The sequence below is a fragment of the Mastigoproctus giganteus genome, chromosome 8, assembly GCF_048544385.1.
Source record: "Mastigoproctus giganteus isolate SK-2022 chromosome 8, ASM4854438v1, whole genome shotgun sequence".
Classification (NCBI taxonomy): Eukaryota; Metazoa; Arthropoda; class Arachnida; order Uropygi; family Thelyphonidae; genus Mastigoproctus; species Mastigoproctus giganteus.
The window spans coordinates 70,438,913-70,463,396 of NC_143582.1; the positions used below are offsets into that span (position 1 = coordinate 70,438,913).

At 37.1% G+C, this 24,484-nt stretch overlaps 1 protein-coding gene across 2 annotated transcripts in view; it reads right to left on the reverse strand.

Moving 5' to 3' along the window:
* The window catches only part of Sec24CD (COPII coat complex component secretory 24CD), a 334,964-nt gene that overhangs the window by 216,365 nt on the left and 94,115 nt on the right, over positions 1-24,484 (reverse strand). For both annotated transcript variants that reach the window (XM_090380568.1, XM_090380567.1), the window contains exon 6: positions 8,988-9,115. In XM_090380568.1, coding sequence (XP_090236694.1) covers positions 8,988-9,115 — 128 coding nt within the window. The remainder of the gene's footprint in view (positions 1-8,987; positions 9,116-24,484) is intronic.

Consider the following 24,484-nt stretch of genomic DNA (forward strand, 5'->3'; position numbering starts at 1 on the left):
GTGTTTTTTTATTTATTTATTTTTTTAATTCTGTTTATTATTTCCTTCCCCCATACCTCTTTTGCAGCTTATACTAAAATTCTCTTAAATTTTCGCCTAGGGTTATATTAGAATCAGAAATTCATTTTATGTTTGAGTGAGAAAGATTTTTAAAATTTAATAGCTGTTGGAAAATCTGGAAGTTTGGATTTTTTTTTTCACTATTTTTATAGTTATTTTTTGCACTAATTATCATTTTTAAATTTACTCAATTCAAGTCACTTCCATTTCAAATCCTCTATATACCCTTGTAACTTCAACAAGCTGTATTAGATAATTTTCTATAATGATGTAGTCAATTATACTTTCCTTGTTTCTATTATGCTCCCTCCAATTAAACTTTTAGCTATCTTTATGATAAAGTAATATATCTAAAGTTGCATGGCTTGCACAAAATTCTAGCAGCCAATTACTATTATTGGTTATGTTTTCTTTTCTCTCCAAATTTTTCTGAAATATCTGTAAGTGTAGCTGTCATTGTCTATCCTTGCTATTTAAATCACTTTCTTTGTCATTAGTTCCTAATGCTTTTTCTAAGATATTAAAGAACTCCATCTTTAAGCCTTCAAATGGACCATATATACACAAGTTTCATCACTTAACTCTCTGCATTAAATTTTTCCACATAACTCTATCAGATAATGCTTCCTGACAATTAAACTTTTTTTTATAAACTAGTTCTCAAGCTATTCCTACATCTTCCACCATATCTTATTTCTAGAATAAATAAATTTATAATTATTGTTTAGCTGCAGTTCACCACTATCCATCCTGTTGGTTTTCGTGGTAGCACTACCCTGTTATCACATTGATCAAGTTCTGCTAATTCCAATTCTTTGCTGTTTAAGTTTACAACACTGATGTACCTATTTTGATGGTTGCTCCAGTAGCATATTTAACTACTGCACTCTGGTTCATCTATAAACATGGCAGTGCAGAGAGGTTCTTTGTTGACATGGGTGATGTCTCAGACAGTACAAATCTTGAATGTGCTGTTCTACCATTAGCCTATATTTAATTCAATTTGGTTGGCTTAGTATCTATGTTAACAACCACAGAGCCGATTCCTTACTAACAGGTTGCACCACGAGAAGGTGAGGAGCAGACACTGGACCTTGGCCAGTGCTCCTCACAAGCAAAGCTTAAAAGAAATGGGAAGGGGATCCACCCCAATTAGCTTCAGATCCTTTAGAAAAATAGCAGTTGAGATAAAACACTGGTAAATGAAAGTAGCAGTAATCTTAGTGAAAGTAGCTAACGTACCATTTAGGTGACAACAAACTCAAAGTAGTTGACAATGAAAGATATTTAAGAGTAATTATGCATTCTGAGATGAGGTTCTCAGAGGCACAAGATATGCAGTTTTATGTGTATATATTTCATGGAATCCAGAAAAAGAATACAGAAACTAAACAGATGCAAACAGGTGATTATCCCATTATATAAAGCAGTGGCTAGACCACACCTTGAATGATATATAGTTTTTAAAATCTCTTTTAGAAAGGATATGGACATGTTAACAGTGTTAAAATAGCAAGATTAGTCATAGTAACAGAGGAATATTCTTAAAAACAAAAATTAAGTTCTACAAGTTATGTCTAGTAACAAGGTCATAGCATCTGAGTGCTAACAAGTATTAGCAAGGGCACATGATGCAAGAAAGCAAGCTTAAATAGTATCATCAAAAAAAAAAATAAAAAATACCCGCTTCTCATTTCACCCATCCACTTGCTCCAAATGTTTATCTAATTTTTTCTTGAATCCGTTTAAGCTATCAACTTCTACAGTAGATCGAAGTTTGTTCCAGCAATCAACCACCTGCTGGCTAAAGGCAAACTTCCGCATATCTATCCTACAACTGTCTTTCCTCAATTTGAATTTATGCACTCTCAGGCAATTATTCTGAACAAGAGGAAGAATCCCATCAGCATTGAGCATGCCCAAACCAGTCAAGGATTTATACACCTTAATCAGATCACCTCGCAGGTACCTAATCTCCAGACACTGTAATTTACAAAACTTAAGCCTTTCTTCATAAGAGAAACCCTTTGGTCCATTCATTAATCTAGTTGCCCTTCTCTGTACTCGTTCCAACAGCTCTACATCCTTCTTAAAATGAGGCCTCCAGACCTGTATATATACTCAAGGTGTGGCCTGACCGTTGCCTTATACAAGAGGATAATCACCTCTTTATCCCTGCTAGAAAAATTCCTGTATATCATTGACAAGACACCATGAGCTACTCTTGCAGACCGTCTGCACTGCTAAGAAAACTGTCTGCTTGCACAATTACCTCAAGGTCCTTTTCACTCTCTACCACTGTCAGTGTAGTACCACACAGTTGATACTTTACTCTGGGGTTACTGCTTCCCATGTGCAATACTTTACATTTGTCAATGTTAAACTTCAGTTGCCATCTGCTCAACTTTTCTAGATCCTGTTGCAGCAGCGTACCGTCATTAGTGTCATTAACAACCCTGCCAACCTTCGTATCGTCTGCAAACTTGGACATTAAGCCTGATATACCATCATTAATGAATACAGAAAATAACAATGGACCAACACTGAATCCTGGGGGACTCCATTAATAATATTAGTCCATGAGGAGCAGTGTCCATTGATTACCACTCTGTCTTCTCCCACTCGTTGTTGTTGGTTGGTTCTTAGGAGCATCAGCAACTAAGGCATATTGCTTCGGGAACATGCGGTGGTCATTCCCTGACCTTTCCACATATTCCGTATTTGGTGGTGACGGGCTCGAACCCCGGTCTATCAAGAAGCGTGTGCTATGCAACACTGCTCCTTCGCACCTGGCTATGGAGGCAGTTCTCCCACTCATCCATCCCTTTATCCATAGCAAGCAATTTGCCACCAATGCCACAATGCTTCAATTTGTACAGCAGTCTTCCATGTACAACAGTATCAATAGCGTTTCTAAAATCCAAATATATATGTTATCAAAATTACTCTTTGCATCCAGTTCCTTTGTGACTACATCATAGTATCCAATCAAACTGGTCAGACGAGACTTCCCCCCCCAACAAACCCATGCTATGTGCAAGCTATAACTGAAGTCTTGTCTAGATGATCCTGTAATGCTTCTTTAACCAGTGCCTCCATTAATTTCCCTGGAACAGAAGTTAAACTAACAGGTCTGTAATTACCTGTCAACCTTTGATCCTCCTTTGTGGATTGGGGTCATTTGCACATTTCCAGTCCATGGGTACCTCCCCCGAGTCCAAGGAAGCTCTGATAGTTATGGCTAAGGGTCTGCTTACTTCCTTTGCTGCCTCGTTTAATATAACTGGGTAGATCCCATCCACACCAGGTGTCTTTCTTTTGTTTGTCTTCAACAATTTCTGCTCCATTTTGCTCTCAGTTATTACAAAATCATCTAGCTCACTGCTAGAGTTTAATTCACCTCTGGCATTCCCCTCCATGAATAACTCCTCATGTGTGAATGTAGATGCAAAACACTCATTTAGTTTGTTAACTACCTGAGCAGGATATCAAGTGGACCAATCTGATTAATCTCCTTCCTCCTAGAGTTTACATAAGTAAAGAACTATTTGCTGTTTTTTTTTTTGCATCCTTTGCCAAAGATTTCTCATAATCTGCCTTTGCCTAACTAACCTTCTTTGTGACTTGGTTACAAACCAGCTTATATCTATCATAGGCTTCTGTGTCACCTGTTCATTTATATGTATCCCATGCATTTTTATTCTCTGCCACATGTTTAATTAGTTTAATCTAACATCCATTTAGGCCTAAATCTTGAACAATATTTCTTAGTTGATATGAAAAGCCTAGTAGCTTCCAAGATTATGTCGTTAAATGCTTCACATTTTGAATTTGCTGTTGGTAACATCATCAGTTGGTCCCACCGTATAGAATTTAAATACGGTCTCAGACCACCGTAGTCACCTTTGCGAAAACAAAAACCCTTCCCTTTACCCCTGATGGTAGTTACCTCTTTGAGTAAATCCCACTTCAGCACAGTGATCACTGCCACCTAGTGGTTCCTTTATCTGCAAATTCTTAATGCACGAAGAATCACTACTGATAATGAGATCAAGAGAATTACTCCCTCTAGTTGCCTCTCAAACATGCTGCTGAAAAAACAATCATCCAATAAATCCACAAAAGCCTTGTTAGTGTGCGAGTGACCAACCCACAAATTCCAGTCAATCTCTAGGAATTTAAAATCCCCCATTATAAGACACTGATTTACTGGCCCACTATTTTTCTGCACAATTGCTCATTATACTTATCAGATTTATCAGGCCTATAACACACACTTACTCTCGTTTTTCCTTTCCCAGTGCTTATGTCACACCAAACAGATTAACATTTTTAAGATTAAAGTCTTGAAGTATTTAAGACTTTAATCTTAAACTGATGAAGGCTATCTCACATGCCCTCTTAACAGGGATAGTAATGTCCCTATTAACAATCAAATGAGGTGAACAAAACAAAAACAATTCAAAGTATGAGAATTAACATCCCTTCTACATGTAAATCTACCCATTAACTATTTGAAGCAAGCACTATTTCGAAATTGTAAACATTTTGGCTAATACAAGTAGATCCAGAATTCTTCCAGGAAGGTTGGTTATAATACTGCAAGAAAGATTTCAGATAAACTCAGTCTAATATTTTTGCATAATTTATTTGTTCAAAAAAAATTGCATTTCAATGGTCATTCATTAATTTTTTTAATGAAATTTAGTCCTGGTGATAAGTTCTCACTGATATCGTCGCTTAAGTATTAAAAAAAAAAGTTGGTAAGATTTAATTCCATCAATTTAATAAGAACCCATACTGAACCATACAGTACATCTTATGAAAATTTTACTAAGCTGGTTAAAAATACTCATTACAATTGCTACACTGCATTACTCAAGCAGCTAACTTATGAAATATTCATGAAATGGTCAATAGCATTCATATGCCCCATTGAACTGTGTAATTTCATAATTAAATTTAGTTTATTTAAGTCTGGGTAATACTACAAACTTGAGCAAACAGATATACAATGTGTGATCAAAAAGCTCAGGGATTGACAATGTATTTTGAAATTTGCAGCGAGTTTCAACTTGTCAAACATGTTTGGTAATTCATCTAGACCAGTGTTTCTCAACCTTTTTTTTAATTATTGCTCCTTTTTTAGACATTTTTTTTTTCCTAATTGCCCCCCATGAAATTTTAAACAAGAAAATACTTTATACTTATTCTTTTTATTCAATGGGATCCCTGAGCCTGATGCTTCTTAGCTAAAAGTTCAATGTTTGGTATCATATTAGTAAGTTTAATTCTAGTGTTTCCTCTTGAACATATATGAATTCTGTTCCTTTCCTTTGTTAATATTTTATTTACTGAACTAACACCACTTTCAACCATATAAGTTGTTGTTATTTGGTTTTTAGGAGCATTAGCAACTAAGGCCATATTGCTCCGGGATATGCGGTGGTCATTCCCTGACCTTTCCGCGTCCTTCGTATTTGGTGGTGACGGGCTCGAACCCCGGTCTAATCAAGAAGCGTGTGCTACGCACTGCTGCTCCTTCCCACCTGGCTACGGAGGCGCCCAACCATATAAGACATTGCAAAACAAAGAAATACTTTGGCCATTTCAGACCACACTGTTGGATAAAGAAGTTTAGTTGTTTTTGATCCCCACAACTCAGCCATTCCATCTTTTTCGAATTTATATTTGCATTCTTTGTTACATTTTAATTCAATGAATTCTTGAATTTCTTCACTAGCAGACCTGGCATCGCATCCATTTCCTAACATCCATAGCTTCACTTCAAAAGAAAATAAATCTGAAAGTCTATTTTTCATTTCACCTTTTAAAGAACACAAATGATCTGAATAATTCTTAAGATCATTCTCAGTGAGAAGTTCATTGATTTCGGCTAACTCTTGCATGCCATGAAATTGTTTTCTCATTAAATTGCTTTCACCTACTGAATTTTGTACCTTTTCATTTTGTTTCATTTCCAGTTTTTCCAGTGAAGCAGTTTCATTTCCAGTTTTTCACTGAAGGCTTTTAACGCATGTTTGCAGTCTATCAACATGATTAATTTCCCTTGAAGTGGAAGTGATACTTCATTAAGTTTTTGAAAAATTCAAACCATATTGTATAAGTTGTTTTTGTGTTTGCTGATCTCCTTTGCTAAATCTGTGTCTCCCTCGTTTTCTAAAAAGTGAATTATCACATCAAAAAGGTTTACAAATCTTATTCAACTGTTTCCTTTAGAGAGCCATCTGACTTTTGTATGTAAAAGAAGCCTTGCATACTGTTCTTCATTATCAACACAATTTTCTGAAAAGGCACTCATATTTGCTATGTAACTTTATTTTATTGATGGTTTTAATAACTATACCGAGAGATTGATAAAGAACTGGACTAATATTTTTTGGAACCAGATGATGTCCGTGCACAATGCAATGTATTGCATAGTCCACCAACATACTTCCTTTAAGTGGGCTATAAAACCTTTATGTCTTCCAACTATGGAGGTAGCACCATCAGTGGCACAGGATACCAAATTTTCCAATGGTAGTTGTTTTTCATCAAACCATGTTTTTACAGCAGCAAAAATGGATGATCCAGTACAGTCAGTTTCTATAGATTTTACAACCAACATCACTTGTTGCAATTTACAATCATCATAGAAATAACGAAAATATGCCATTAGAAGGGCCTTATTGTCAGTAACTGTGGATTCATCAATCTGAATAGAAAATTCTCATTTTTAGTTTGTCAGTTAGCTGCTTTTCAATGTTAACTGACATCTCATCAATTCATCTTCGAATTGAATCGTTGCTCAATGACAATGCTTTTAAAATACTGGAAGGATGCACCACTGTTGAAATTACAGTGTCTAATGCATGTCGTATAACAGTCTCGGCAACTATATGAGCACTACCAGATTTTGCAATGATTTCTATAATTTTATAAGAGGCAATCATTCGATCTCTCGACCATTCCATCCAACTTTATCACCTTTCTAAATGTTCTAAAAGTCTCGATTTATATAGCCTCATTTATAAAACTATTACACATAAGACACATAGGCTGTCTCGAGTAGAATGGGCTTTCAATAAAATCACAAGCTAGATATTCATGCAGATACTGTTGACACTTTCTTTTCAGCACTTGATATGATTGATGATGGGTTGAATAACTACAAAGAAATAAATAATAAAATATAAACTAATTTTATTCAACTCTCATAGTCCAGGTCACTCACAAAAGTACTGTGGATCAAAAATATACAACTTCCACAAGGAAACAATAATACTAATTGAATCGATAATACTAATAAATACTAACTGTCGCTTATAAAGTATAAAGAATAGATAAGCATTTCTTCATCCCATCCATGTCTCATTTATTGACCAATGAAACAAAAGAGTAAATAAACTACACCAACGACGCGGCCGCTAAGTTTGCAGCTGTCGGAAAGGTGCAAATGCCAAGGATTGCGGAGACATTACCTCTGAAAGCACTTAAGCATTTAAAGCCTATGAAAAGCAAAGGTGGTTGAATTAAATTATGCCCATATCTTCCTTTTATCAAAATTCTAACTCACTCCTAAAATAATATACCTATATGTTAAAAATCAGTTGTCCCAGGAGAAAAGAAAATTCAATGAGAGAAATTAAATATTAAGGAATGAGATTTCGTCAGGTAGGGATGAACTTTGGAGGGCAGCAAACCATTGTAATACCCATGATTTTTTTGCCCCCCAGAAAACAATTTGCCTCTTGGGGACAATATTGCAACTTTTGAGAATCCCTAATCTAGACATAGTAACACATCAATCACCTATTTACCTGCAGTCAGTCTGAATTACCACAAATTAAATAGGTGTTTTGCATTTCACTGCCTCATAAAATTAGTCATTTTACTAAGCAGTGAATTTGCAACAAATTTTGTTTCAAATTAGGAAAAGTGCAACAGAAACCTACAAAATCTTAAATACAGATGATTATCAGAGAAGACGCTATGTGCTGTTTCAAGACTTCTCAGTGGTTTGCAAAGTTCAAAAAGAGCCACTTTTCCATCAAAGGTGATCTTTGCTCTGGCTTCCCTTCAAAATTCAATGATTCAGTTCACATTCGTGATCTAATCAGGATTGTTCACATTTATTCACGATTGTTCACATTGTTCACATCTAATCAGGATTGTTCACATACTTGATCTAATCAGGAGTGACCAACATTTAAATATCCATGAAGTTTCTAGTGAAGTCGGTTAGTGGTATTTGTTATAGGACATGCCAATCAATTTTAACACAAGATTTGGAAATGCAACATATTTAAACCAATATAGCATCTTGCACAGAGTGGCGAGTTCTTGTGTGGCAGGATCTTTATCAATGTGCTGCTGCTGACCTACACTTTATTTCTTACATCATTACTAGTAATGAATCATGGATGTATGGCTATGACCCAGAAACAAAGGCTCTGTCCACTAAACAGAAGATTGCCTTGCTTTTTTTGAACCATGGCAGAAGACAATCTCGACTAAATGTGAAGATTATATATAATTAACAGCTGCATTCCTTTGAAAGAACTCCACCTGCGTATAACACTGTGGTCCCTCATTCATCGTACTCACTAAATTTATTTTCTTTTTTTTTTTTTTTTTTTTTGTTGTTGTTTAGCTTAAAGCTGAACATGAGAAATTTTTAGCAATTCAAAAAGAAGCTAATCTGGTATGCTTCTAGAAGTTACAGAAGTGCTGAAATCTGTGTATACAGCGTTAACGAGACAAGGAGATCAATTCAAATAGCCAGTAAGCTCCATTAGCTTCCAAATATTCGTTTCAATCCCAAAACGTTTTGATCACACATCAAAGTATATATCAAAGAATGGTAGCAAGTAAAACCAAACTGCTATAAGCACTGAAAGTACTATTATACAATTTCAACTTACTTCTTCTGTCTGTACACAAGCAAAAGGGCTAATAGTTATAGCAAAAGGTACAGATGTTTGCTTCAGCATATCTGAAGTACAAGGAACATTATAGATAGTTGATCTAATGAAGCGTGGGCTGCAAATGCCTAAAAAAAAAAAAAAAAAAAAAATATTTTAATGCTTTATAGTGTTCAGATCATAACAAATTCAGTAACCATTATAAGACAGAATAATTCATAATCTCAGGAGATATATATATATATATATATATATATATATATATATAAAAATAAATATTAAATGTAACCTCTTAAAGGCAAATGTTTTCTTCTACTAATATGGACAAGTACAGAAATGCAGTTCCTGATACATGGTCAGGTGTTGTCCCCTGATGAAATACCTGATCATGTATCAATATTTATTTTAGCTGACATCAGATCAAGCATATTTGCCTTACCTATATTCGATCATTTTCTAAATATGTTTCCCCCCCATATCTGATCACAGCTATAACAATATCATTTTATTTTCATTTTATTAGTATTTTGATGTACTGATTTTACTTTACAGTTCTCCCACTTTCTATTAGCTTGATAATTCAACCTATAATTCTCTTAATTCATCATAACCTTTAGGATATTAATATTCTTTCACCTTTCACAAATCTACTACACTTCTTTTTCTACTTTCCACACCCTTCTAGTTATTGGCACTTTGTGTAACTTTCACATCCATTTATGCATACTTTATTCAATATATTAATACAAACATATATATAAGTTTGTAGTAATGATGTTATTTATTTATATATATATATATATATATATAAAAAATAATAAATGCCAAAGTTAGTAACACTAAAAGCCACAAGGAAAAGAGTAGATAAGCTATAGATTAAAGATAAAGCCAGCAAAGGCCAAACGGAGTTACAAACGAGACCATAGAAAGACAGAAAAACAAAAATGGGAGTATTATTAAGAATAGTATTGTGCAAAGTAGCAGATAACTAATTCTTAAATTGATAAAACTTTCAAGAGATAGGATTGAAGATATAAACCGGATAGGATACGGCAAATGCACCAAAGTGCGCAAAGCAGAAGCAATGGATGCAAATGTAAGTATATTAAAAAATATGACGGTAGTGCGAAATGTCCAGAAAGCCACAGGTCAAAAAGGAAGATAGCCGAAAGAGTGGTAACTTTTAAAAATAACAGCAGCCTACATCAGATAAAGGTAGGAATAAATTTTGCAAAAACACCTCGAAACAGGGAAGAGAGGCAAATATGCCATTAATAAAAAAATGAAAAAGAAAAAACTGACGACGGCAAAGTAAATATTGATACATGATTAGGTATTTCCATAGGGGGACTACACCTAACCATGCATCAAAGGACTGCGTTTCCATGCTTGCCAATAGCTATGTAAGGGAAAATTTAAAAATATAAACGAAACAGAAAGATATCTCTTACATGGTATGGACAAGGTAGTTCCTACGCAGTTTTTAAAAAAAGATACAAGTAAAAATTAGTAAAATGAAAAGCTGGAGGATTAATTAATTATACCTGAAGTCGCGACGAGAAAATACACGAGGTTAGACAAATAGCTGCAAACCAAACAGTAACAAGTAGGGAAAAATCTGTTAAATAATACAGCAACTAATGTGAAAGAGAGCTATAAAGAACTATCGAGGTCACAAGTCCTCCATTTTTTATAGCTCTTTTTCACGTTAGTTGCTGTTTTATTTAACAGATTTGTCCCTACTTGTTACTGTTTGGTTTGCAGCTATTGGTCTAACCTCATGTATTTTCTCGTCACCATTTTCAGGTATAATTGTTTAATCCTCCAGCTTTTCATTTTCGTTTTACTAATTTTTATTTGTATCTTATTTTTTAAAAACTGCGTAGGGACTACCTCGTCCATACTACGTAAGAGATATCTTTCCGTTTCGTTTATATTTTTAAATTTTCCCTTACATAGCTATTGGCAAGCATGGAAACGCAGTCCTTTGATGCATGGTTAGGTGTAGCCCCCCGATGAAATACCTAATCATGTATCAATATTTACTTTGCTGTCATCGGATTTTTCTTTCTCATTTTTTTATTAATGGCATATTTGCCTCTCTTCCCTGTTTCGAGGTGTTTTTGCAAAATTTATTCCTGCCTTTATCTGATGTAGGCTGCTGTTATTTTTAAAAGTTACCACTCTTTCGGCTATCTTCCTTTTTGGTCTGTGGCTTTCCAGACGTTTCGCACTACTATCATCTTTATTTGTCATATTTTTTAATATATATATAAAACATCATTACTAGCCTTTACATTCCTGACCAATGTAGTAGCAAAAAGTATGGAATGTGATTTTAAGTTTCTAATATTTGCGATTAGTGGTCCTCTGGTTAAGAATGTGCCAAATTAGTACTGCAAAACAAAGTCCATAACACATTTCCCCATTCACAACTCACTGTAAATATTTAATCCCAATCTGACTGAACTGTTGTGGCCTTCCCTTCATAGAGCCAGACATATAGATAAATGAGCAGCTGAAGCTTTTCCTACATACATCAGTACGATCAACATCAAGAACATACATCAGTAGGTGAAAGTGATTCTTGCACTTCTATTGGAATGAGCAGCAGCCTGGAAAAAAAGATGCATGGTATTTCAGAGACTGCTGGGAGTCATTGCAGTACAAGTAAACACATGGGTTGTGTTATGGTAGCTAAGAATAGGAACAGGTGCATGTATACTTGTGTATACACCAATGCTAGGAGTTTGGTAAATACATTTGATGAATTTTAAGTATTGCTCAAAACATCAAAGGCAGATATTGTTGGGATATCAGAGATGTGGTGTCACCCAGATATAAGGAATGCAGAACTGGAATTTGGGGAGTACGTCTACAAAAAGGATAGACAGGATAGGAAGGGAGGAGGGGTTATGCTATCAGTTAAGAAACACAAAATCCAAGGAAGTGAAGCCAGTTGACATCGCTGGACAGTGCAGTGTCGAGTCAGTTTGGTGTGACATAAGCACTGGGAGATCAAAATTGAGAGTAGGAGTATGTTATAGATCTAATGACTGATGAGCATAATAAGAAACTGTACAGGGAAAGAGAGTGGGCCAGTAAATCAGTCTTAAATTGGGGGATTTTAATTTCCCAGATATTGACTGGAATTTGTGGGTTGGTCACTCACACTAGCAAAGCTTTTGTGGATTTATTGTATGATTGTTTTCTACATCAGCATGTTCAGAAGGCAACTAGAGGGAATAATACTCTTGATCTGATTATCAGTAGTGATTCTTCATGCATTAAGAATCTGCAGATAAAGGAACCAGTAGGTGGCAGTGACCACAGTGTGCTAAAGTGGGATTTACTCAAAGAGGTAACTACCATCAGGGATAAAGGGAAGAGATTTTGCTTTTGTAAAGGCAACTACAGTGGTCTGAGATAGTATTTAAATTAGTATTAGCATTAGTAGAGGCATATGATGCAAGAAAGCAAGCTTATTCAGCATCAGCCAAAAAAAAAAAAAAAACAACCACTACTCCCATTTCACCCCTCAATTCGTTCGAAATACCTGTCCAGCTGAGCCTTAAATTTGTTTAGGCTATCAACTTCAACAACAAGCGATGGAAGTCTATTCCACAAACCAACTGCCCGCTGGCTAAAGGCAAATTTCCGCACATCTATCCGACATCCGTCCTTCCTCAATTTGAATTTATGCCCTCTCAGGTGATTATTCTGAGCAAGAGGAAGAATCCCATCGGCACTGAGCATGCTCAAGCCATTCAAAGCCTTGTACACCTCTATCAGATCACCTCGGCGATGCCTAGTCTCCAGGCTCTGTAATTTGCAAAACTTAAGCCTTTCTTCGTAAGAGCAACCCTTTGTTCCATTCACTAATCTTGTTGCCCTTCTCTGTACCCGTTCCATCAGCTCTACATCCTTCTTGAAATGAGGCCTCCAGACCTGTATACAGTACTCAAGGTGTGGCCTGACCAATGCCTTATACAAGGGAATAATCACATCCCTGTCCATGCTAGAAAAATTCCTGTATATCATTGACAAGACACCATGAGCTACCCTTGCAGCTCGTCTGCACTGCTCAGAAAACTTCATATCTGCCTGCACAATTACCCCCAGGTCCTTTTCATTCTCTACCACTGTCAGCGTAGTACCACAGAGTTGATACGTTGATCTGGGGTTACTGTTTCCCATATGTAGTACTTTACATTTGTCAATGTTAAACTTCATTTGCCACCTCTCAGCCCATCTGCTCAACCTTTCCAGATCCTGTTGCAGCAGCATAGTATCAGTAGTGTCCTTAACAACCCTGCCAACCTTTGTATCGTCTGCAAACTTGGACATTAAGCCTGATACACCATCATCAATATCATTTATAAATACAGAAAACAACAATGGACCCAACACTGAACCCTGAGGAACTCCACTAATAACATTAGTCCACGTTGAGCAGTGTCCATTGATTACCACTCTGTCTTCTGCCACTCAACCATCCCTTTATCCATAGCAGCAATTTGCCTCGAATGCCACACTTCTCCAATTTGTGCAGCAGTCTTCCATGCGCAACAGTATCAAAAGCCTTTCTAAGATCCAAATATATAATATCAAAGTTATTCCCTGCATCCAGTTCTTTTGTGACTACATCATAGTATCCAATCAAATTGGTCAGACAAGACCTGCCCTTAACAAACCCATGCTGTGTCTGAGCTATAACTGAATTCTTGTCCAGATGATCCTGCAGTGCTTCTTTAACCAGTGCCTCCATTAATTTTCCTGGAACCGAAGTTAAACTAACAGGTCTATAATTACTTGTGTCAGCCTTTGATCCTCCTTTGTGAATTGGGGTTACATTTGCACATCTCCAGTCCATGGGTACCTCCCCTGAGTCCAAAGAAGCTCTCATAATTATGGCTAGGGGTTTGCTTACTTCCTTTGCTGCCTCCTTTAATATAACTGGATAGATCCCATCCACCCCGGGTGCCTTTTTTATGTTTATCCTCAACAATTTCTCCTCCACTTTCCTCTCAGTTATTAGAAAATCATCTAGCTCACTGCCAATGTTTACTTCACCTACGACATTCCCCTTCGTGAATAACTCCTCATGTGTGAATGTAGATGCAAAATACTCGTTTAGATTGTTAGCCACCTGAGCTGGATCCTCAACTGTTGAACCATCAACATCCAGTGGACCAATCTGATTCATCCCTTTCCTTCTTGAGTTTAAATAGGTAAAGAACTCTTTTCTGTTTTTCTTTGCATCCTTTGCCAAGGATTTCTCATAATCTGCCTTTGCCTGCCTAATCTCCTTTGTGACTTGGTTACAGACCAACTTATATCTATCATAGGCTTCCACTTCACCCATTAATTTGTATGTATCCCATGCATTTTTCTTCTCTGCCATATGTCTCATTAGTTCATCTGACAACCATTTAGGCCTGAACCTTGAACAATATTTCTTGGTTGGTATGTAAAGCCTGGTAGCTTCCAAGATTAGTTCCTTGAATGCTTCCCATTTTGAATTTGCTGTTGGTAACATCATCAGTTGGTCCCACTGTATAGAATTTAAATACTGTCTCAGACCATCATAGTCGCCTTTACGAAAGCAAAAACCCTTCCCTTTACCTCTGATGGTAGTTACCTCCTTGAGTAAATCCCACTTCAGCACACTGTGATCACTGCCACCCAGTGGTTCATTTATCTGCAGATTCCTAATGCATGAAGAATCACTACTGATAATCAGATCAAGAGTATTGCTCCCTCTTGTTGCCTCACGAACATGCTGGTGTAGAAAACAATCATCCAATAAATCCACAAAAGCCTTGCTAGTGTGTGAGTGACCAACCCACAAATTCCAGTCAATATCTGGGAAATTAAAATCCCCCATTATAAGACTCTCTGATTTACTGGCCCATTCTATTTCCCTGTACAGTGTCTTATTATACTCATCAGAGTCATTAGGCCTATAGCACACTCCTACTCTCAATTTTGATTTACCTATGCTTATGTCACACCAAACTGACTCAACACTGTACTGTCCAGCGATGTCAACTGGCTTCACTTCCTTGGATTTTATGTGTTTTTTAACTAATAGCATAACCCCTCCTCCCTTCCTATCCTGTCTATCCTTTCTGTAGACGTTGTACTCCCCAAATTCCAGTTCTGCATTCCTTATATCTGTGTGACACCACGTCTCTGATATCCCAACAATATCTGCCTTTGATGTTTTGAGTAATACCTCAAATTCATCAAATTTATTTACTAAACTCCTAGCATTAGTGTACACGCAAGTATACATGCACCTGTTTCTATTCTTAGCTACCCTAACACAACCCATGTGTTTACTTGTACCGCAATGACTTCCAGCAGTCTCTGAAATATCCTGCATCTTGTTTTTCAGGCTTCTGGTAGTAGCTTACAAGATATTTATCTTGTAAGCTACTAGGTTTACATACCAACTAAGAAATATTGTTCAAGGTTTAGGCCTAAATGGATGTCAGATGAACTAATGAGACATATGGCAGAGAAGAAAATGAATGGGATACATATAAATTAATGGGTGACATGGAAGCCTATGATAGATATAAGCTGGTCTGTAACCAAGTCACAAAGGAGATTAGACAGGCAAAGGCAGATTATAAGAAATCTTTGGCAAAGGATGCAAACAAAAACAACAAAAACAACAATCTTTATCTATGTAAACTCTACAAGGAAATGGATGAATCAGATTGGTCCACTGGATATTGATGGTTCAACTGTTGTTCATATTGTTGGGATATCAGAGACGTGGTGTCACACAGATATAAGTAATGCGGAACTGGAATTTGGGGAATACAATGTGTATAGAAAGGATAGACAGGACAGGAGGGGAGGAGGAGTTATGCTATTAATTAAGAAACACATAAAGTCCAAGGAAGTGAAGCCAGTCGACATCGATGGACAGGGCAGTGTCGAGTCAGTTTGGTGCGACATAAGCATAGGGAAATCAAAATTGAGAGTAGGAGTGTGCTATAGGCCTAATGACTCTGATGAGTATAATAAGATATTGTACAGGGAAATAGAGTGGGCCAGTAAATCTGAGAGTCTTATAATGGGGGACTTTAATTTCCCAGATATTGACTGGAATTTGTGGGTTGGTCACTCGCACACTAGCAAGGCTTTTGTGGATTTATTGGATGATTGTTTTCTACATCAGCATGTTCGTGAGGCAACAAGAGGGAGCAATACTCTTGATCTGATTATCAGTAGTGATTCTTCATGCATTAAGAACCTGCAGATAAATGAACCACTAGGTGGCAGTGATCACAGTGTGTTGAAGTGGGATTTACTCAAGGAGGTAACTACCATCAGAGGTAAAGGGAAGGGTTTTTGTTTTCGTAAAGGCGACTACGATGGTCTGAGACAGTATTTAAATTCTATACAGTGGGACCAACTGATGATGTTACCAACAGCAAACTCAAAATGGGAAGCATTCAAGGAACTAATCTTGGAGGCTACCAGGCTTTACATACCAACTAAGAAATATTGTTCGAGGTTTAGGCCTAAATGGTTGTCAGATGAACTAATGAGACATGTGGCAGAGAAGAAAAATGCATGGGATACTTACAAATTAATGGGTGACATGGAAGCCTATGATAGATATAAGTTGGTCTGTAACCAAGTCACAAAGGAGATTAGGCAGGCAAAGGCAGACTATGAAAAATCCTTGGCAAAGGATGCAAAGAAAAACAGAAAAGAGTTTTTTACATACTTGAACTCGAAAAGGAAAGGGATGAATCAGATTGGTCCACTGGATATTGATGGTTCAACAATTGAGGATCCTGCTCAGGTGGCTAACAATCTAAACGAGTATTTTGCATCTACATTCACGCATGAGGAGTTATTCAGGAAGGAGAATGATGTAGGTAAAGTAAACATTGGCAGTGAGCTGGATGATTTTGTAATAACTGAGAGGAAAGTGGAGGAGAGATTGTTGAGGATAAACATAAAAAAGGCACCTGGGGTGGATGGGATCTATCCAGTTATATTAAAGGAGGCAGCAAAGGAAGTATGCAAACCCCTAGCCATAATTATGAGAGCTTCTTTGGACTCAGGGGAGGTGCCCATAGACTGGAGATGTGCAAATGTAACCCCAATTCACAAAGGAGGATCAAAGGCTGACACAAGTAATTATAGACCTGTTAGTTTAACTTCTGTTCCAGGTAAATTAATGGAGGCACTGGTTAAAGAAGCACTGCAGGATCATCTAGACAAGAATTCAGTTATAGCTCAGACGCAGCATGGTTTTGTTAAGGGCAGGTCTTGCCTGACCAATTTGATTGGATACTATGATGTAGTCACAAAAGAACTGGATGCAGGGAATAACTTTGATATTATATATTTGGATCTTAGAAAGGCTTTTGATACTGTTGCACATGGAAGACTGCTGCACAAATTGGAGCAGTGTGGCATTGGAGGCAAATTGCTGCTATGGATAAGGGGATGGTTGAGTGGCAGAAGACAGAGAGTGGTAATCAATGGACACTGCTCAACGTGGACTAATGTTATTAGTGGAGTTCCTCAAGGTTCAGTGTTGGGTCCGCTGTTGTTTTCGGTGTTTATGAATGATATTGATGATGGGATATCAAGTTTAATGTCCAAGTTTGCAGATGATACAAAGGTTGGCAGGGTCGTTAAGGACAATACTGACGCTATGCTGCTGCAACAGGATCTGGAAAGGTTGAACAGATGGGCTGAGAGGTGGCAAATGAGGTTTAACATCGACAAATGTAAAGTGCTGCATATGGGAAACAGTAACCCCAGAGCAACGTATCAACTCTGCGGTACTACACTGACAGTGGTGGAGAATGAAAAGGACCTGGGGGTAATTGTGCAGGCAGATATGAAGTTCTCTGAGCAGTGCAGACGAGCTGCAAGAGTAGCGCATGGTGTCTTGTCAATGATATACAGGAATTTTTCTAGCAGGGATAAGGAGGTGATTATTCCCTTGTATAAGGCAATGGTAAGGCCACATCTTGAGTACTGTATACAGGTCTGGAGGCCTCATTTCAAGAAGGATGTAGAGCTGCTGGAACGGGTACAGAGAAGGGCAACAAGATTAGTAAATGGAACAAAGGGTTGCTCTTACGAAGAAAGGCTTAAGTTTTGCAAATTACAGAGTCTGGAGACTAGGCACCGGCGAGGTGATCTGATAGAGGTGTATAAGGCTTTGAATGGTTTGAGCATGCTCAATGCCAATGGGATTCTTCATCTTTCTCAGAATAATCACCTCAGAGGGCATAAATTCAAATTGAGGAAGGACGGATGTCGGATAGGTGTGCGGAAATTTGCCTTTGGCCAGCGGGTGGTTGGTTGGTGGAACCGACTTCCATCACTTGTTGTTGAAGTTGATAGCCTAAACAAATTTAAAGCTCAACTGGACAGGTATTTCGAACGAACGGAGGGGTGAAATGGGAGTGGTGTGTTTTTTTTTTTTTTTTTTTTGGCTGATGCTGAATAAGCTTGCTTTCTTGCATCATATGCCTCTGCTAATGCTAATGCTAACTGTTGATGATCCTGCTCAGGTGGCTAACAAACTAAATGAGTATTTTGCATCTAGATTCACACATGAGGAGTTATTCAGGGAGGGGATTGCCAGAGGCAAGTTAAACTTTGGCAGTGATCTAGATGATTTTGTAATAACTGAGAGGAAAGTGGAGGAGAAATTGCTGAAGATAAACATAAAAAAGGCACCCGGGGTGGATGGGATCTATCCAGTTATATTAAAAGAGGCAGCAAAGGAAGTAAGCAAACCCTTAGCCATAATTATGAGAGCTTCTTTGGACTGGAGATGTGCAAATATGACCCCAATTCACAAAGGAGGATCAAAGGTCGACAAGTAATCACAGACCTGTTAGTTTAATTTTTGTTCCGGGAAAACACATTTAACCAGTGTCTCCATTAACGGAGACACTGGTTAAAAAAGCACTGCAGGATCATCTAGACAAGACTTCAGTTATAGCTTGGACACAGCATGGTTTTGTTAAGGGAAAGACTTGCCCGATCAATTTGACTGGATACTATGATATGGTCACAAAGGAACTGGATGCAGGGAATAACTTTGATATCACATATTTAGATCTTAGATAGGCTTTTCGTGCTGTTGCACATGGAAGACTGCTGCACAAATTGGAGCAGTGTGGCATTGGAGGCATAATTCTGTTATGGATAAAGGGATGGTTGAGTGGGAGAAGACAGAGTGGTAATCAATGGACACTGCTCTTCGTTGACTAATATTAGTGGAGAGTCCCTCCGGGTTGAGTGTTAAGTCCATTGTTGTTTTTTGTATGTATAAATGATATCAACGATGGTATATCAAGCTTAATGTCCAAATTTTCAGATGATAGGAAGGTTGGAAGGGTTGTTAAGGACACTAATGATGGTACGCTGCTGCAACAGGATCTAGAAAAGTTGAGCAGATGAGCTGAGAGGTGGCAAATGAAGTTTAACATTGACAAATGTAAAGTACTACATATGGGAAGCAGTAACCCCAGAGTAATATATCAACTCTGTGGTACTACACTGACAGTGGTAGAGAGTGAAAAGGACCTGAGGGTAATTGTGCAGGAGACGAATTTTTCTGAGCAGTGCAGATGGCCTGCAAGGGTAGCTCATGGTGTCTTGTCAATGATATACAGGAATTTTTCTAGCAGGGATAAGGAGGTGATTATCCCCTTGTATAAGGCAGTGGTCAGGCCACACCTTGAGTACTGTATACAGGTCTGGAGGCCTCATTTTAAGAAGGATGTAGAGCTGTTGGATTGAGTACAGAGAACAGCAACAAGATTAGTGAATGAAACAAAGGGTTGGTCTTACAAAGAAAGGCTTAAACAGGAGAAACAGTGTTTCTCCTGCTTCATCTATGTTAAAAACTTAAGTATAACACATAATACCCCTCTTCAATAATTTTAACAAGTTCTTTTTTGAAAGTTTCAGCTCCTTGATCTGCACTTGTGGCTTCTCCCTGGATTTTAAATCTTTCAACCAACCCTTACTAGTTTTAAATGGTTCCACATTTTTTTTAGGCGAGTTTTCTTCAGATCATCATGTAGGTTAATCTCTCTCTCTCTCTCTCTCTCTCTCTCTCTAATATAATATTTAACAACTGAATTCTGCATTGGATATTATCTTCAATAAAATTCGTTAGTCTCTCCATTTCAATCCTAATAGCCAGCCTACCCCTAGTTGCTTGCAGTGGAACAGCTGTCTTTCCTGCTGCTAAAATTAATTCTTTATTTTTTATAATTGTTCTTACAGTTAAACTTGCCAGTCCTAAATTATGGCACACATCCGCTTGTCGTTGACTGGAATCAATTCACATCACAACGTCTAATTTAATTTTCAAATTCAGTCTTTTTCTTACATTTTTAGTCTTCATACTGCATCAGACATTGCTTTTTCATTCTTATCCACCATTGTTAACTCTTCAAAAATGTTCGAGTAAACGGTCCGTTACACACGTCTAATATTGTACTGAGTGATGACTAGACTTTGGATAAATGCATATAACGCAAATATTACAAGCAATATACTTGATCATTTTTTAAAATGTTGATTTCTGAACTACGTAACAAATCACCATACTGCAATTAAATTAGCGTGTGAGAAAATTTCACTGGGCACAGGAAAATTTCTCAAATGGAAATCTCATTCGCTATAATAAGCATTATAGCAAATCAGCGTAAAGCAAACTGCGTTATAACAAGGGCCTGCTGTATTTATATGCTTCAGTGAATATACATCCATATGAGAATGTTATATTTATTATGGATTTGAGTATACAGTATACATATGGTACCTCTGAAATTTATTTAAAAAGCAAAATTGAATAAAATAATAATATTTCTCCGCAGTCCTGTACTTTGAGTACTATTGCTTCAGCTTTGTAAATAATACAACCAAAGGAAACTTTGGTTGTAAAAGGAAACAGGATATTAGAGCTGGAAAAGGAATTAGAAAATGTGAATTGGAATATAATCGGTTTGGCTGAAACAAGAAGAAATGAATCACTTATAAGTTTATCAAGTGGAAATCTGCTGTACACCAACGGAAACAGTGAAAGGAGTGAAGGTGGAGTTGGGTTTCCAGTCCATAAAGATTTTAAAAACAACATTTTGGAATTCAAAAGTACATCACCAAGGGTGTCAAGACTAATACTCAGGATTTCTAAGAGGTACAAGCTAAAGATTATAATGATTTATGCACCAACATTGAGCCATGATGATGAAGAGGTTGAAGAAATGTACACCGAAATTGAGTCTTCTAGATGAGCAGAAAACCCACTACACTATTATTATGGGGGACTTCAATGCTAAGGTTGGAAAAAGGCAAAACAGTGCAGAAACAGGAACTATAGGAAATTTTGGAATTGGTGAAAGAAATAAGAGGTGAAAGACTTGTGGAATTTGCAGAATCTCAAGGACTGTCAGTAATGAACACTTTTTTCAAGAAAAGGGTGAACAGAAAGTGGACATGGAAGAGTCCAAATGGATTAACAACTAATGAAATCGACTTCATTCTCACTAACAGAAGATATATTGTGAATGATGTTACTGTCCTGAATAAGGTAAATGTTGGAAGTGATCACAGAATGGTAAGATGTACACTTGATATAGATGTAGGAAAGGAAAGGAAAAAACTGACTCGAGTAAATAATACAAAGGTCTTTGAGATAACAGAGGAGGAGAAAAAGCAGTATATACTGGAACTTAAGAACAAGTTTGAGCTTCTGCAGACTGCTCAGGACCAAGATATCGACGAGGAATATTACAACTTTCTGAAAGTGATAAAGCCCAAGAAACCTATAGGAAAAAAAAATTAGTCAAGAAACACTTGTCGTGATGAACCGAAGACAACAAATGAAGAGCAAGAAAAACACTGACAGGGAGAAAATTGAGTATACTGAGTTATGCAAAGACATTAGAAAGAGACTCAGAGAGGACATAAGATTTAACACAAGAAAAGTAGAACAAGCATTAAGGGAAAACAAAGGATTTAAATCAGCAGCCATTAGCAGTAATACAGAAAGACAAATGATACTGAAACTGAAGAATAGCGATGGTGTACTTATAAACAGCAGAGAAAGCATAATTCAAATAGCAGAAGACTACTATAGAGAATTATACAAGGAGCGAGGGAATGATACCAGCAGTGGAGAAGATGGATTGCAAAGTAGCAACACATACGACATACCCGATATTCTTCCTGATGAGATAGAACATGCATTGAAGAAAATGAAGAATCGGAAAGCCCCGGGGGAAGATGAAGTTACTGTAGAGTTGTTAAAATTTGGAGAAAGAGACATAACACAAAAACTGGCAAGGCTCTTCACAAAGTGCATTAGAAAAGGTGTGACGCCTAAGCAGTGGAATAATGCAAATCATAGTTTTGCTGCATAAGAAAGGAGATAAATCAGAAATTGGAAATTATAGACCAATTAGCTTGTTATCCCACATCTACAAGTTGTTCACAAAGGTCATTACTAACAGATTAGAAAGAATACTTGATGAGAATCAACTGAAAGAGCAAGCTGGCTTTAGGACAGGATTCTCAACTATGGATCACCTTCACGTAATATCACAGCTAATGGAGAAAGCAAATGAATATAAAACACCATTATGCCGGGCATTTGTGGATTATGAAAAGGCATTTGACTCCATACAGCATAAGGCAATGTTTCAGGCACTGGAAAGACAAGGCATAGATACCCCATATATTATGATTTTGAAGAAAATATATGAGAGTGCTACCTCCTTTATTAGACTAGACAAAGCCAGTAGGAAATTTAAAATCGAGAAAGGAGTTCGACAAGGAGACACAATATCTCCGAAGCTGTTTACTGCTGCCCTTGAGGAAGCTTTCAGAAGATTAGACTGGTCACAGAAAGGAGTCAATGTGAACGGAGAGTACCTAAACCATTTACGATTTGCAGATGACATTATGGTCATAGGCCACGATCCCAAAGAATCAGAGGAAAATCTTAATCAGTTATGCACAGTTAGTAAGGATTTTGGACTAAAGATGAATATGGCTAAAACAATAGTATGATGAACAAGTATGCCACGGAAAGGGAAATAATGATTGAAGGAGCAGTAATTGAAAAGCTGGAGTCATATACTTATCTGGGACAAGTTATTAGCTGTAATAATGATAAATGGCTGGAAATCAAGAGAAGAATAAATTTTGGATGGATAGCATTCAGGAAATATAGTCACATACTGAAGAGCAATATCCCAGTTTGTCTGAAACGTAAAATAATGAACCAATGTATACTCCCCACCATGACTTATGGAAGTGAAACTTGGGCACTCGCCAAAAGAATGGAAGAGAAGCTGAGAACTACTCAGTGAAGAATGGAACGAATTATATTGGGCATCAAACTGTTAGATAAGAAGAGAAACACATGGATTAGGCAGAAAACTCAAGTAAAGGACATTCTTATCAAAACTAAAGAACTAAAATGGTCTTGGGCAGGACACATAGCTCGAAGACATGATGACAGATGGACTAAGAAAATAACAGAATGGTACCCAAGAGGAGCTAGAAGGAAACCTGGAAGACAAAGGCGGAGATGGATAGATGAAATTCATGAGGTTTTGGGTAGTAAATGGATGGCCAGTGCTCAAAACAGAAGGAACTGGAAAGTTGCTGGAGAGGCCTTCATCATGCAGTGGATTGAAAATGGATGGTGATGAAAGGAAACTTTGCCACTCAATGAAGTGTTTCCATGTCTCTCTCTTAAAATAATAAGAAAATCTGTTCACTTTAAGTTTATATGATGTACATAGTTTAAATAAAATAGCTATCAGTAACAATAAGCAGGTAATGAGAGACATGTCCCCCAAGACAGCATAATGGTTTTGCTGGGTTCAATTTCACAGTCTGTAGTTATGTTGGACTGACAACTTGTGTCATTGAGACCCACTAATTTTCATAAAATCGGACAAATGCTAACTTATTGTGATTTTCTCTTGTGGAGGATCTGTGTTCTCATTTTGAATTTAAAATCAATCCTGTGAATTCAAAATGAGAACACAGATCCTCCACAAGAGAAAATCACAATAAGTTAGCATTTGATTGATTTTATTAAAATTAGTGGGTCTCGACTACACAAGTTGTCTGTCCAGCATGAATGGATCTGATAATCAGCAAACTCTCCAAACACATCACAGATTGGGGCTGAGTGACAGAGAAACCTGCTATTTCAGAGATTCTCAGAAGTCATATTTACCCATTTTTATTATTATTAATAAAATGAATTGTATCAATACAAGTACTACTATAACAGTTTCCCAAAATGTGTGTGAAATGCTATAATTGCCAGAGGTATGTTGCTAAAGAAGACTAGAAGAATACTGTATAATCTTTCCACAGTATAGCTGATGAGCTATGAATTTCACTACTGGTGGAGGAAGCACATTGAAGAAAACAATTTTCTTCAATGAAATATTGAAGAAAAA